Source organism: Rhipicephalus sanguineus, unplaced genomic scaffold (genome assembly GCF_013339695.2).
Source record: "Rhipicephalus sanguineus isolate Rsan-2018 unplaced genomic scaffold, BIME_Rsan_1.4 Seq2, whole genome shotgun sequence".
In the NCBI taxonomy this organism is placed as follows: Eukaryota; Metazoa; Arthropoda; class Arachnida; order Ixodida; family Ixodidae; genus Rhipicephalus; species Rhipicephalus sanguineus.
In genome coordinates, this window is record NW_023614749.1 from 43,055 (window position 1) to 56,692 (window position 13,638).

General features: G+C 49.3%; 1 protein-coding gene across 1 annotated transcript; it reads left to right on the top strand.

Annotated features, from left to right (window-relative positions):
• Positions 1–6,504: 6,504 nt before the first annotated feature.
• LOC119376698 (E3 ubiquitin-protein ligase sina) lies at positions 6,505–13,392 on the top strand. Its single transcript, XM_037646450.1, has 3 exons — positions 6,505–6,748; positions 7,980–8,102; positions 13,007–13,392. The coding sequence occupies exons 1-3, from the start codon at positions 6,505–6,507 to the stop codon at positions 13,390–13,392; spliced, it is 753 nt and encodes a 250-aa protein (XP_037502378.1).
• Positions 13,393–13,638: the final 246 nt, after the last annotated feature.

A 13,638-nucleotide genomic window follows, 5' to 3' on the forward strand; every position in this document is an offset into this window, starting at 1 on the left:
ATATTTGTGTCGCCGATTACTTAAACTTTAGGCCAGGCAGAACAAAACAATATCATGACAGATTGTGTAATGTTGTTGCTAAGCGACAGCCTCTTCTGCACTGCTCGAACGCAAGGCGCGCAAGCGTGGAATAGGCAGCCCGCACCACAGAGAGCGTACAGTGCGTGGTCATGACACACGGAGGAAAGTCGTCACAGTAGAATAGTAGGACAAATTTTATTACATAATTACGTTATTGCTGCGTTCAAGGAAAACTTTGCCTGACTTGTTAGTTTCCCAGTCTGCACCCGACAATAACCACTGTCGAAAGTGGGGGGGGGGCTCCGCCCCCCTAACATTTTCAGGGGGGAGGCTAGAGCCCCCCTTGCCCCCCCCCCCCCCCCGGTAGATACGCCTATGGGCCTTACTTTGATAAGACTGTCACAAGGTACTGTTCACATGATTGGTTCATGCTTAACAGGAATTCCGGCATTCATTTCTGATACCGTTTTAAGTCCACAGACAAAAGAACGCCTGTTCATAGTTTTATCCTGTCAAGTGCTGCAAAGCATAAGATTTTATAATTTAATAAATATTGAAAAAATTGATCTTGAGAACCTTTTTTTGCCTGCTACCAAATTCTTACTGCAAATCTTGCGGGAAGAGAAATGCGTGGAGACTTCGTTTTTTGGCTTGAGATCTTGATGTACTTTAGTTGCTTACACTAACCTTGGATCACACTGAGAGCTGCGACAATGCATGTATTTAATTTATTTCTGACCATTTGCACAGATTCAGGAACTCACTGTGAAACTGAGTGCCTAGAAAGCACTATATGGCATTGTTAACTAACACAGGTCTGCTCACGTTAAGTCTATTTGTCCAGACAAGACAAGCGACCTTAAAATAGATGGGTCTCTGGACTGCTCTTCGAATCTTGTAATGATTTCATCAATTTCGCGTATTGGTCTGCGCCGAGCGTTGCTAAGTGTTTTTTTTCTGGGTGAAGCCCGAATACATCAAAACAAAGCAATAAATGCGCGCGATAATATGATAGCTCAGAATTCTGTTTTCAAGGAACCGATAACCACCAGAAATGTGTTGCGAGTTGTTGGTGGGAATGAAAGCAGCGAGAATTGTAGTGATAATAGAATCGATTAGGCTTTTTGCAGTTTAAGTAGGCATTATTGCAGCAGAAAATTGCAAAAAGCTTTGTCACACCATGTGAGAACACTTTACATATATTATAAGGTATTGTCGAAGCTTTTCACATTGCTTTGCCTAAAGGGAAAAAAAATATTAGAGATACTGAACAAAAGTATGAAAAAAATGACAAAAACATCGAAATTTCACTCGCAAGACGCAACACTGTTCAGATTCATTCATTCACAAAACTTCATTATGAGTCCTGAAGCCCGGTCTCTTAAGACCGAGGCGGGCCGCGTCGACGTCGGCACCGACAGGACGAGCCTGATGGCGCCATCGAGGACCCTCTGGACAGTCCGTAGTTGATCCTGATACGAACAGCTGGATATCATCTTCTGCCAATGAAGCCATTTTTAGCGAGACATGTTGTTGGGCTAGTCGGTTCATTGTTTCAAAAAGTTTTAAACTGCGCGATGAAGACGGGATGACAGCAGGAACATATCTCTTCGGGGTCGGCGAGAGTCGCGGGACAGCCCGCCAGCATGCGTCTGATTTCAATGATGCCATCGCATGCGTCACATTCTTTTCTAATTTCCCTTTCGGGGTGAATATTATTTACAAAATACGGAGTGGGGTACGTCCCGGTTTGCAGTCAACGTAGCGTGACCATAGGACGGCAAAAAGTTGGAGCACACTCAGACTCACTCAGCAAATATATTCTGCTCTGATGGCTCACTCGGACTCAAGACTCACCAAAATTTTCCTCAAGCGGACTCACTCGGACTCAGACTCACTAAACGTTTTTTCAACCGGACTCACACGGACTCAAACTCACCAAGATATTACTCAGCCGGACTCACCCAGACTCAGACTCACGGTTTGACTTGAGCCTGAGTGAGTCGGCTCAAAACTAGCATTTTTCGGTCTGGGTGTCAATGCTCTTTAATGTCAATATCTGACATAATCGGTGCTCTACCGATACGCCTTTTGATCTTATACCTTCAAATACGAGTTATCAGTAATGAAGTAAGGACACTTTTATGAAATACCCGACTCACACGAGATATTTTTATCAAGAACTTTCCGTGAAAGAGTTTCCAGGGGGAGGTCATGGCACCCCACACAATTCAAGTCTCTGACCAATAAATATTGAGGCGGCGCATGAACGTGAGTGCGTCGAGTTTTATACTCGACGCACTCACGTAAGCCGATATAAGGCTCACAGTAATGCTGAAGATGAGTTGATAGGAACGTAGGTCGGCAATAAAAGGTGGAGCTCACTCAGACTCACTCAACAAATATATTTTGCGCTTAGGGCTCACTCGGACTCAGACTCACCAATATTTTCCTCAACCGAACTCACTAGAACTCACACTCATTGAACATTCCTCAACCGGACTCACATCGGACTCAATATCACCAAAATTTTACTCACCCGTACTCACTCAGACTCACGGGCCGATCTGAGTCTGAGTGAGTCGACTCATGAGTGAGTTTGCCGACCTATGAGCGTGACTGCCTGAGCCCTGTTCAACTTTACGTGCGGCAGCGGGAACTGCCTGCGCCCCAAGTAGTAGTATTTAGTGATCTCGTTGTAAGTTAGTAAATGATCTTCATGATCCCCGGAATGGTTGTGGGCGTCGAGTCGGCTCTGACCAACGTTACTTTGGTTTTGACCGGCACGGCAAGCAAGTCCTCGTGCCAGGTCATTCGTCACCTCGTTGAGGTTGACCCGAGTCTCGTCCACTTGTCCCGTATGTGCAGGAAACCATCGGATTTCGGTTTCTATAGTTTCGACCTTGCCGATGAACAAAATGTGTTGGCTGTATTTTTGGAGGATTGTGAGCGTGCGCCGGTTGCACGCCAGCGCGCGCGGAGCTGCGCGCCGATGGCTATGACGTCACTTGTCCCCGAGTGCGGACATACATGCAGAGGCCCATACATGCAGAAGCACCGTCGGTCACCGCGATCCCGTGCGATCGCTGGCTCGAGGCTTCTTTCTGCTCCATTTGGTTATACAGACAGCCTACCCTAGCAAGATATTTCACATAGTTTGCACTCAGCGACCGATTACCATTCACGCAAGAAGCCGGTTCGGGGTTCTCCATCGCGGTGACCGCGTGAAGCGGGCGCTCAGTTTTCTGCAAAGAATCAGCTACTGTAAACTATCTTGTGCTTTCCGTTCGTCGAAAATTACCATTTTGACAGTAAAGAACACATTTCGTTTCGCAAGTACTCACATAAATGTCCCGGAGGGCTTCCGCGAGGTGTTTTTGCAGAACGCCGACAGCAAAACCTATGGAGAGCGCGTCGGCGGTATCCTGCCTAGCACGAAATCGAGGCACGTCCGACAGAGGGCGACTCCGTAACTCCTCGTCCCAATAGCGTTCGTTTCTCTTCGTTACAATAGCAACAAATGGAATGTTACACAAAGCTAAACTATCAGCTAACCCCTTCAGCATCAAGCGTGGCGTAACATCATGTCAGATAAAATGTTTTCGATCGATCCCATAGTAAATGTCAACCGAAGAGTGTATGGTTTTCTTTACGAATGACTCACTGCCACTGTAAAGGATCGGCCAAGAATGAAACCGGAAATTCATGGAAGAACATTATAATAGGAGAAGAAGAAGAAGCAGACGACGGGCAGGCGCGCTGGCCGCATCTTGAAGCCACTCGGACCCAACCAACCGTCCTTATACACAGGTAATTGCTATGCATTGATATAGACTGCGTTGTACGTCCCGCAAGAAAAACAGCACGGGGTGACGTAGCTGTGACACCACTTTGTGGAGACCATAGAGTTTCCTACAATACTTACTAGAGGGAACTCTGGCGCTGGTGTCTATGGGAGCTGCAACGCATGGTGCTACAGCCAGCATGGGAATGATGGGTAGTACAAAGATCTGTCTAAACTTCGTTCTTTCGGCTCCGTTTGGCTCCGCGTCGCCTGCATCCGCGTTGTCGCAAAACGAAGTTCAGCAAAAGTCAGCAGTCCCACTTCACCACTTTAACCTTTTTTAGGCTCACCAATTCAAATCTGGTCACGAAGTTCACAACGATTCATTCTTTATCCGAAAGAACACCAAAACACGGCAACAAACAAAGCCACAAGTGCGTTCGAAGCCCGCAAGCACGAAGACTAGGCAAATACGTGTATCGTGTACTACCCATCATTCCCATGGTGGCTGAACGATCGCAGCGCCACAGTCCCCTCTAGTTAAGTTTAGGAAACTCTATATATGGTGAACACGGTCTTGCTGGAAGCTTGGCCAGTCCGGCAATCAAGACAGCTGGAGCGGCCACAAGACAGAGTCCCTCCAACACGCTCCCAGAAAGAACGTGCACAAGTCAGGTATTGCGTTGAACGCGCTGGATAACTCAATATGGCAAAACAGAGAGGCTAAGTGAAAGAACGAAGCGGAGAAATCGCTTTGTTCCGTTCGTCCTTTAAAGGGGTCATGAAGCACCCCTTGGGCTGATTGAAAAACACATCCTGCGGAAAGCTGACACGGCTATGAACTGCTCTGCCAAATATTACAGTCGTGCGCGCCGCGTAATGGCCACAAGCGGAGCGCGAAGTTGCCGTTTCCCCAGGCACCCTCTTTTCAAACAGAGGCCGGTTCTCACTCTCGTCGGTGGGCGGGGCGTCTGTCCGCTGTACGTCGCAAGAGACATAGCATGCTTATTGGCCGATAGCCGACGTAAATCGAGAGCGGCGTTCGGATCAGATGCGCTTCTTGCCGCGGGGTGCCACCACTTGCCGGCCCCGCACTCCTCAGTACACGGTAGCCGCACTCGCGCAAGCGAATCACAGCGGGAGAGCGATCGCGTTTCATGACGCGCGCTGGCGTAACTTCTTTCCCCCATGCCATCCCTCCCTGTCTAGCTTCCAGTGCGCTCGCCGGCACGAGAAAAGAGAGAAAGCGCTGGGAGCGTGCGCCAAACCCCCGTAACTCCGCTGATTCTTGACGGATTCGAGAAATTTTTGCGGCAATCGATTCGGGAGGCAGTACACACCGATACTGAGGCCATTAGATCATTACTTGGAAAAAGTGGTTCATGACCCCTTTAACGTGTCCCGTCGTTCGCTATGTTTGGCCGTAATGTACCTGAACCATATAGGTCGGCAAAGAAGTGTGGAGCTCACTCGGACTCACTCAAGAAATATATTTTACGCTTAGGGCTCACTCAGACTCAGACTCACCAAAACTTCCCTCCACCGGACTCAAGACTCACTAAAATTTTTCTCAACCGGACTGACTCGAACTCAAGCTCACCAAACATTCCTCACCCGGACTCACTCAGACTCACGGCTCGATCTGAGTCTGAGTGAGTCTGAGTGAGTCGACTCATGAGTGAGTTTGCCGACCTATGTATGTACCCAATATAACCCTTAACCTGAACCAGAATTTTTAACACGAAGGTGTTTTATGCCGGGGTCCACGAAGACTTTCATGACGTATTTCCGCCACGGAAATACGTCCGTGAGGGAAATACAAATAGTATGATAACATGGAGGCTCAATAGACAACAATAGATATATTGTGCAAGCTCTCAATACCAATGCACTCATAACAATCAACGACTTACGTGACGACACGTTTCACTTTCGTGTTATACCGATTCCTATGACGGAGGGATCAGCAATCTTTTCTCTCAGTATCGGAAAACCGGAAGTGCTTGGACGAGGAACAAGAGTGTTACTCGTAGCTCGCGCCACCAATAACGCACATTAGAGTTTCCTATTGTGATTATACCAGAGAAAATACTGACGCTCTACTGTTCACTGAAGCTATGAGAGCAGCAGTTCAACGAGTAGATCATGTTTAACAGTATGGTGGAAGGAGAATCGATCTAAAGGCCCGTTATGTTTAGCCACAATCATTTGGAGCTAAGGAAATGAGGTGTGTTAGTTGTAATCTTTAGTTGAAGTATGATAACACATAAAGAGAAATGGAGGCGTACGAAAAAAGGCTTACCGGAGATAGGGACCGAACCCACTACCTTCGCATGCTTTTCTAGGCTTCGCTATCTTTGGGGCTTCATGTGATAGCATGGAAGATAGTAACACTTGAGCCATCTTGCTTTGAATGGCTTTATGACGGGAAACATACATTGCTTCAATGACAGTAGAAATTAACACCTTCTAGCCGAGGAAAGGGAAATGAAATTACAATGAAATACTATGCCACTTGTAATCGAGCTCTTTCGTGCCCTTCTAAGGCTAACGAACTGTTTTACGTCATCGCTCTTTCCATTCGTTTAAAAATCGCTCAGCGTACATGGCCAAGCCCATCACCGAACCCTCAGCATGCCTCACGCGCAGGCCTGGCGTATTGACCACGCAGAGGACGGCCGTGAGCAGTTAGCTTCACGATGGCCACGAAGCGCACTAGCAGGACCAGCGACATCACGCCCAAGGTGGCCAGGAGATCGTCCTCGGCCACGCTGGCCGCGGAGATGGCCACGCGGCTGGCTTCGGAGCTGGCCTGCCTCTTCCAGTGCGTGGCGTGCGGCGAGCGCGTGAGGCCGCCCATCGTGCAGTGTTGCATGGGACACCTGGCCTGCGTTGCCTGTCGCGACAAGGACAACACCTGTCCGGAATGCCTCGGGCCGATCGGTGAGTTCGATCAGAATGCGTGTGCTATTCTGCCGCACCCAGATTCCGCCTACGTTACGCTCAAGCCGCACGGCCGCCTCGCACAGGGCAAGTGGCCTTCCGAACCTTGAGCAGCCAATGAGAGACGGGAGGAAGACCATCCGCCCTTGGCTGGGCGGCTGTGCGGCACAAGTGTTGTAACGTGGTCCGAATCGTCCTAATCTATAGGTCTACACAGCCATATGTGTTTTGATAACACGCAACACCCTTAGCTCCTAAAGCAATGAAACCGACAGACAATTAAGCCAAGGAAAGCATCGGGGACAGGCCCGTAGCCAGGGGGGGGGGTCCCAGGCACCCCCCCCCCCCCCGAAATTTTTATCATACATGGTGTTTTACCGAAAATAAATAATGAAAATAGGCGTTTTTCTCAAATAGTCAAGGCTTTCAGCAAGTGGGCCCAACCCCGAAAAAAATTCCTGGCTACGGGCCTGATCGGGGACATTATTTGTGGTTTCTTAACAGTAGTGTAATGATTATCACTTTAATTGAAAGGAATTAAAACGGACGAAAAATCACCCTTGCCGCCGGTGGGATCCGAACCCACAACCTTCGAAAGGGTGTTTCGGGTAAAATATTAACCCTTACGCAAACAAAAAGGATATTTAGGGACGCAGAATAACTTTACGTCCATATTTCTACAATTCGCTTACGCAAAAGGGTGTTCTTGTTGCTTGAAACCGCTTTGAGGGTGCAGACTGGTCTAAAGTGAGGAGCTGGGATAGCCGAGCTGTACGTTGCTCAGCACGCTTGACTAAGCGACGCATTCCGGAAAGCACTGGCGACGTCTACCCATTACGCCTCATTTGAGATAGCCCACATCTAATCAGGCATCATTGGTGACAGTGTAAATTTCGGCTACCTCAAACGACGCGTTCTCGGTAGATGCAGTTCCGGAATGTGCCGCTCCAGCGTTCTGGACAGGCGTGTTGAGCCCTGTACGCCGTCATTAATGCTTTCCCGAAGCTCGCATTTATCTGGACGAGGCGGACAGTGTTGATGGAGGAGGGATCACCCATTGTGCGCCACTCACACTTCCACAGATCTTGTATTGAGGTAGAGCAACTGAAAAAAAAAAAGAAAAATGAATCGGCGTACAGCGTGTAGCGCGATCAAAGGCGGTCAGTGGACCCTTCCCTATTATTTTTCTTTTTCGCACGAGGGACTTCTATGGTGTGATTTAAACCCGCAGGTGACGTTCGTGTGCCGTCCATGGAGAGGGTGGCCGCCATTCTGTTCACCCCGTGCAGACACTCGGTGTACGGATGCCGCGAGCAGTTGACCATATGTGACCAGTGGGAACACGAAGAGACCTGCGAGTTCAGGTGGACTCCTTTCCCGCGTCTTGTCAAGCCGGTGTCTACAATTGCATCGTCAACTTTGGTGTCGTTGATTCGATTTGATAGAGTAGCAAATTAACTGTAATTGCTGAGTACCTAATGGCGTCCCCACACATACAGGAATAAACAGTTGTTTTTGCCTACTTCTGAGACAGAAGTTTATAAGCGTACAGTAAGACGTCAACCGCTCACCAATAGTGCTGGCTTTGCGGATACGGCGTTGTGTGCCTAAGCACGAGGGCGCGGGTTCGATTCCCGGCCACGGCGACCGTATTGTAAAGAGGGTTATGTGGCCTTTGATGCGAACGCTTTATGTGCGCGAATGTGTACACAGTTTTTTCTATAAATACACTGCTTGTCCACGTTTGTAGAGTCTGTGTACCTGATTACTGTTTGACACATAGATATATCCTCTGTGTAGATCGCATAATTTATTATTGAGTCGAGGCATGGAATGAAGTCTGTTTGGTGCGGAGGCATCATGACGAATAGTCAAAGAAGGACGCTGACCACAAAGTAATGCAGAACGACGTTTCAGCTCAACTGACTGAGTGGAGTGGAAACGTCTTTTTTAACACGAAAGTGTTTTATGCCGGGGTCCACCACGGCTCCACTGACGTATTTCCGTCACGGATATGACGTTGTATAATATAAAGACTAACAGTGACCAAAGAAAAAAAAACAAGAAAAAGTTCCGTCACCGGGAATCGAACTTACGACCCCTCGCTCTGCAGCGCGAAACGATTCGGCCACGGACGGCACGTTCCTCGCAGTGCTAACGGCGAGCTCTTTAATTTATATACACCATTTGCCAGTGGCTGTACTCAGAGATCTGTGTTACAGCGTGTTTTCGTTATCACTAGCGAGATGGCGCGAAGGGCTCGAAGAGCGTAGAGTTACTGTATATGCTACCTTAAAGGTAGCATATACAGTAACTCTAAAAGAGCGTATAACAAGAGCGCGCTTGAAAGGTCGTCGCCGTTGCGACAAGCGCCCGCGTCTACAGGGCGTGGTCGCTCGTGCGTGCGCTTATCTCGTGATCGTGGTGGTTTGTACGTCTCGCGTTGAGAGCACGAAGGTCACTTGGCTCACTGCAGCGACCGCTTTTGCGAAAGGAGCGCGGTGCTCACGCAGAAATAAGTTACAAATGTGACAGTTAGTTCGCTATCATCATGTGTATGTTCGTTCCGTGCGTCCTTTCTGCTTGATCAGCGCGTTGAAAGTTTCGAGCTGCTTGCCGTTCTTCGCGTGACATTACAACTTGTTGCCATAGCATTCATTCCTTTGCCCTTGGGGCGAAAGAATGCGCAACAAACGCTCAACTACGTCTGTGAAGACACGTTTCACTGTCGTGTTATACCGATTCCTATGACAGAGGGATCAGCCATGTTTTTTCGTATTCTTTCGCATTTCTCGTATTATTTAAAGGTCGGCGTCCTTCATTTTACTTTTAATCATGATTGATGAGTGTCTTTACAATTTCAGTTACTGATGTCCGATTGCACTTTCCAAACACGAAATGTGAACTAGAACTACAGTTCTTGTCAGGTTTCATGCCTTTAGTTCTTGCTCGATTTTCTGCATTCAAAAGAAATGAACTTCAATCAATCAATCAATCAATCAATCAATCAATCAATCAATCAATCAATCAATCAATCAATCAATCCCTTTTTTTAACCAGGCCTTTTCCCTGCATCCTGCCCTGGACGAAATGCACTTGGAAGGGCCCACTCTCTGCCATAGAGGCCCACATAAGCCAAGCGCACAACGCACCCTTACTACGCGGTAAGCCCACGCAACGACGTTTTTGTAGCGACTGTCATTTTCTTAAAACACTTGAGTCGAGCGAAAAATGATAACTGATTGTGTACCAAGCTTTCGTATACAGCAGCTACGGTCATCAGGACTGGTGCGAAAATCGACCATTAGTCAACTGTCTTATAGTACCTTATAGTAATGAATAGACGGGCTTGCGTTTACCACATTACCAATGGAGAGTTCCGGTGTGCAGTTTTAGGGGCGAAGCTCCTTAAGGCGGCACCCGTTCGTCCCTCGTATTCGTAGTCGTAGTGCGTAACCAGTCTTACGCTTTGACCTCCAAGGTGGTGCCGGTGGGAGATTTTTCCTGTGCGTTGTTGAACAATAAGAAATTCGCAGCGTGCGCGTTAACTAAAAGCCGAATTCTTCTGTCTCTCATTCCCCATTAGCAGCCATTGGCATGTTCCAGTAGGAAACGTTAGTAGAAGTAGAAGTGTAAGTGTTAGCTAAAAGCCGACTTCTTCTGTCTCTCATTCCCATTAGCAGCCATTGTTTACCTCCAAGGTAGTGCCTGGTGAGATTTCTCCTGTGCGTGATTAAACAATAAAAATTTTGTTCAAAACGCCGTTGATTGATGAAATAAACCAACGAAAGACGCCAGATGTTTTGTAAAAGCTGTGGAGATAGGTTTAGCACAAAGCTTACCCTACGAGGCGACCGTGAAGGGACGCGACGTTCTCCACTGCCGCAGCGAACAAAGACGCTACGGCCGGGTTCGTCGACTCCGGCACGGCGCAGAAAAGGCACTCGAAGCAGGATGTCAACAAACAACACGGGTTTATTAACCCAAGATGCAGCACAGTGCGACACTCACGGGCTTGCAGGCCGTATAGGGAACTCCGCAAGACCGAGCAAGTACGTTTGCCTACGGCGCTACGACTCTCACACTAAGGGCAGCAGTCGAGCACACGAACGAGAAGCCGCCTGCTAGAGCAGCGCGTCAACCTCTCGTCAAGGCCTGAGAGCATCTGACGCAGGCAAGCCCGCGCCAGACAGAAGCGAGCTCAAGGGGGAAGGGGGTTGTCACTGGCGGCCAATGAGGACAGGCGTTGCGCAGTGACGTAAGCTAGCTTGGTGGCGTGAGCATGTGAGCATGTCGAGCCATGCCCGGACGCGTGCCCGCGCGCCGGGAAGCTGACGCATGGCTCGCACCAGACAAAGAGGCCTGGCGCTGCCGCCGCGGTCGCCATACCGCCGATTAACGGCGGTCCCCGGCGCTCGAGCCGCGCGGGGCCAACACACGCGCTAGCTGGGGAACGAGGCGCCAAAGGGGAGGGCGCGCTCGATTCCCACAAAGCAAAACGAAAGAACGCCAGATGTTTTAAAGCAAAAGGAAAACACGCCAGCTGCTTAACGAAAGACGCCAGATGTTTTCTAAAGCAATGGTTTTCTAAACAATGAAAATTCACAGCGTACATGTAAAATTAAAGTGAGCTGCAAGTCGTCATAACTCATCGAACCTTTAGTATAAACGCGCCCTATCTCACGTCGGTGATGATGTACTGGGCAGAATTCACGGAAGATTCACGGTTTACCGACGAACCTCCGCAGCTTCGCCCACTCATCATCATTCACTCCGTGGATATGCTGTGATTTTTTTGAGGACGGGTGGCGCGGTACAGATGGGAAGACGAGAGAGAGAGGCGAACGAGTGCGAACCTAACCACGTCAGAATGACTCCCGTGAATGTTGAAATGCTTTTCGTCGGACCCGTGCTGAAAGTCTATAAAGAATGACAAGCAAGCACATAGCGTTGCAACTGTAGTCGAACTGGTGGTTTATTGGGCCAACCCGTTGGAGACCAATCCCGAGCCTGTGTTGCCAGACCACCTGGGTGCCGGCCCCCTACCGGTACAGTCTAACCCGTACATACCCACATCTACTGCACACCGCATACACCCCTTGTACTCGAAAACTTGCCCGTGGTGTGCGGGTGAGCGGGGGGGGGGGTCACTTGACCGTATCACGTGGCTGTGCCAGACTCGGCCTCAAGAAGTCAAATCTCCATTTTGTGGCACAATTTTAAGAGTAGGTGATGGGAGGTGTGACTTGCCAGCACGGTGCGGAAGAACCAGCCCGCCTTCTTCACGACGCCCCGGCGCATGCGCTCTCCCCTAGCGGAAACGTCGCGAAACGTCTCTTCATCTCGGAGGCTTTGCTTCTGGCAATACCGGTCGTATCGGCACCTACCGAGCCGCTACCAAAACGGCAGAGGGCAGCACAGGAAAAATGAAAGAGGCGGATGGACCCTTCTCGAACAAGCCCGGCGTGCCGCGATCGCCAGTGGGGCCCCGGACTGAGGGACTCGCCCGCTGGACCGTGGTTCGATTCAGAAATGTTTTTTACAGCGGCGGTGTTAAGCTTTTCGTTATGCCGCGTAGCGTGACCCGACAACTGTCATCGTCATGAACCGACACGCGCTCTCTTCTTCCTCTTCTTCATCTTCTGCTTCGCTCCCAGAACACGTGCGCTGACTTGTTCGGCGTGGGATGCAGTAACTCTGATGGGCGAGAGAACGAGTAGAGAGAGAGAGAGAGAGAGAGAGAGCAAGCAATAGAGAGAAAAAGAGAAATAGAGAGAAATATATAGAAAGAAACAGACACAAGAAAGAGATAGAAAATAGAAAGAGCCAGCATAGCCATATATAGCAAGGGATGGGAAAGGGAAGTGACAGCGCGGGGGAGAGAAAGGAGGAGGTGAGAGGGCAAGAAATCGCACAGTCTTGTATAGTATACTATAGTATAGTATAGTGTATAGTATAGTATAGTATAGTATAGTGTATAGTATAGTATAGTATAGTATAGTATAGTATAGTATAGTATAGTATAGTATAGTATAGTATAGTATAGTATAGTATAGTATAGTATAGTATAGTATAATATAATATAATATAGTGTAGTATAGTATCGCAAGGAGTGGGAAATGGAAGTGATGTAGAGTGAAAGGAGGAGGGGTAGGCCATCAGCTCCGGTGTTCCCTCAGTCTTCGCACAACTAGCGCGTAGCTGCCTCAGTACTTAAAGCTACTCCACCTACAAATCCAAGCATCAAATTTTCTCCAGGCTCGACAGTGACGTTCGGCGTCGACGACGCCGACGGCGCCTGGTTCGGCAAGCGGCTGCGGCTGCAGTCGTGCTTCGAACGTCACTTCCTGCTCGTCTTCTGGCGGGAGCACGAGGACGCCTGTCGGGGATGCTGCGTGCTGGCGCAACTCGTGGGCGAGCCCCACGAGGTGGACAGGTTCACCTACCAGGTGGACGTGACGACGCGAAACGGCGTCCGATCGCTCACCTGGAGGGACAGGCCCCGCTCGATCCTGGAGAGCGTCGACTCGACCCTGGTCAACAGGGACTGCCTCTTCTTCGACGCCCGACAGTTCACCGAGAGCGGCCGGCTAAACGTCGACATCACCGTCCACGACTGCGAAGATCGAGAAAAAGCACGATAGTTTATACTTGGCCTCGGAGACTCGCACTCTCATTACTCGGATACCTATAGTTTAAGTGACAGAGCCTTAACGTTGGTGCGAATAATTCCGGCAATGTACGTTCTACGTAAATGTCTAGGGCCAGAACACAGCGGTACTCGGTTCTTGTTTCAGCCTAAATTTTGTACACCTCCACTAAACGTGCGTTGTTGCAGACCCTCGCAGCTTCCCACGCGAAGGAGGCGCTCAGGCTGCTTCGACGCCAGA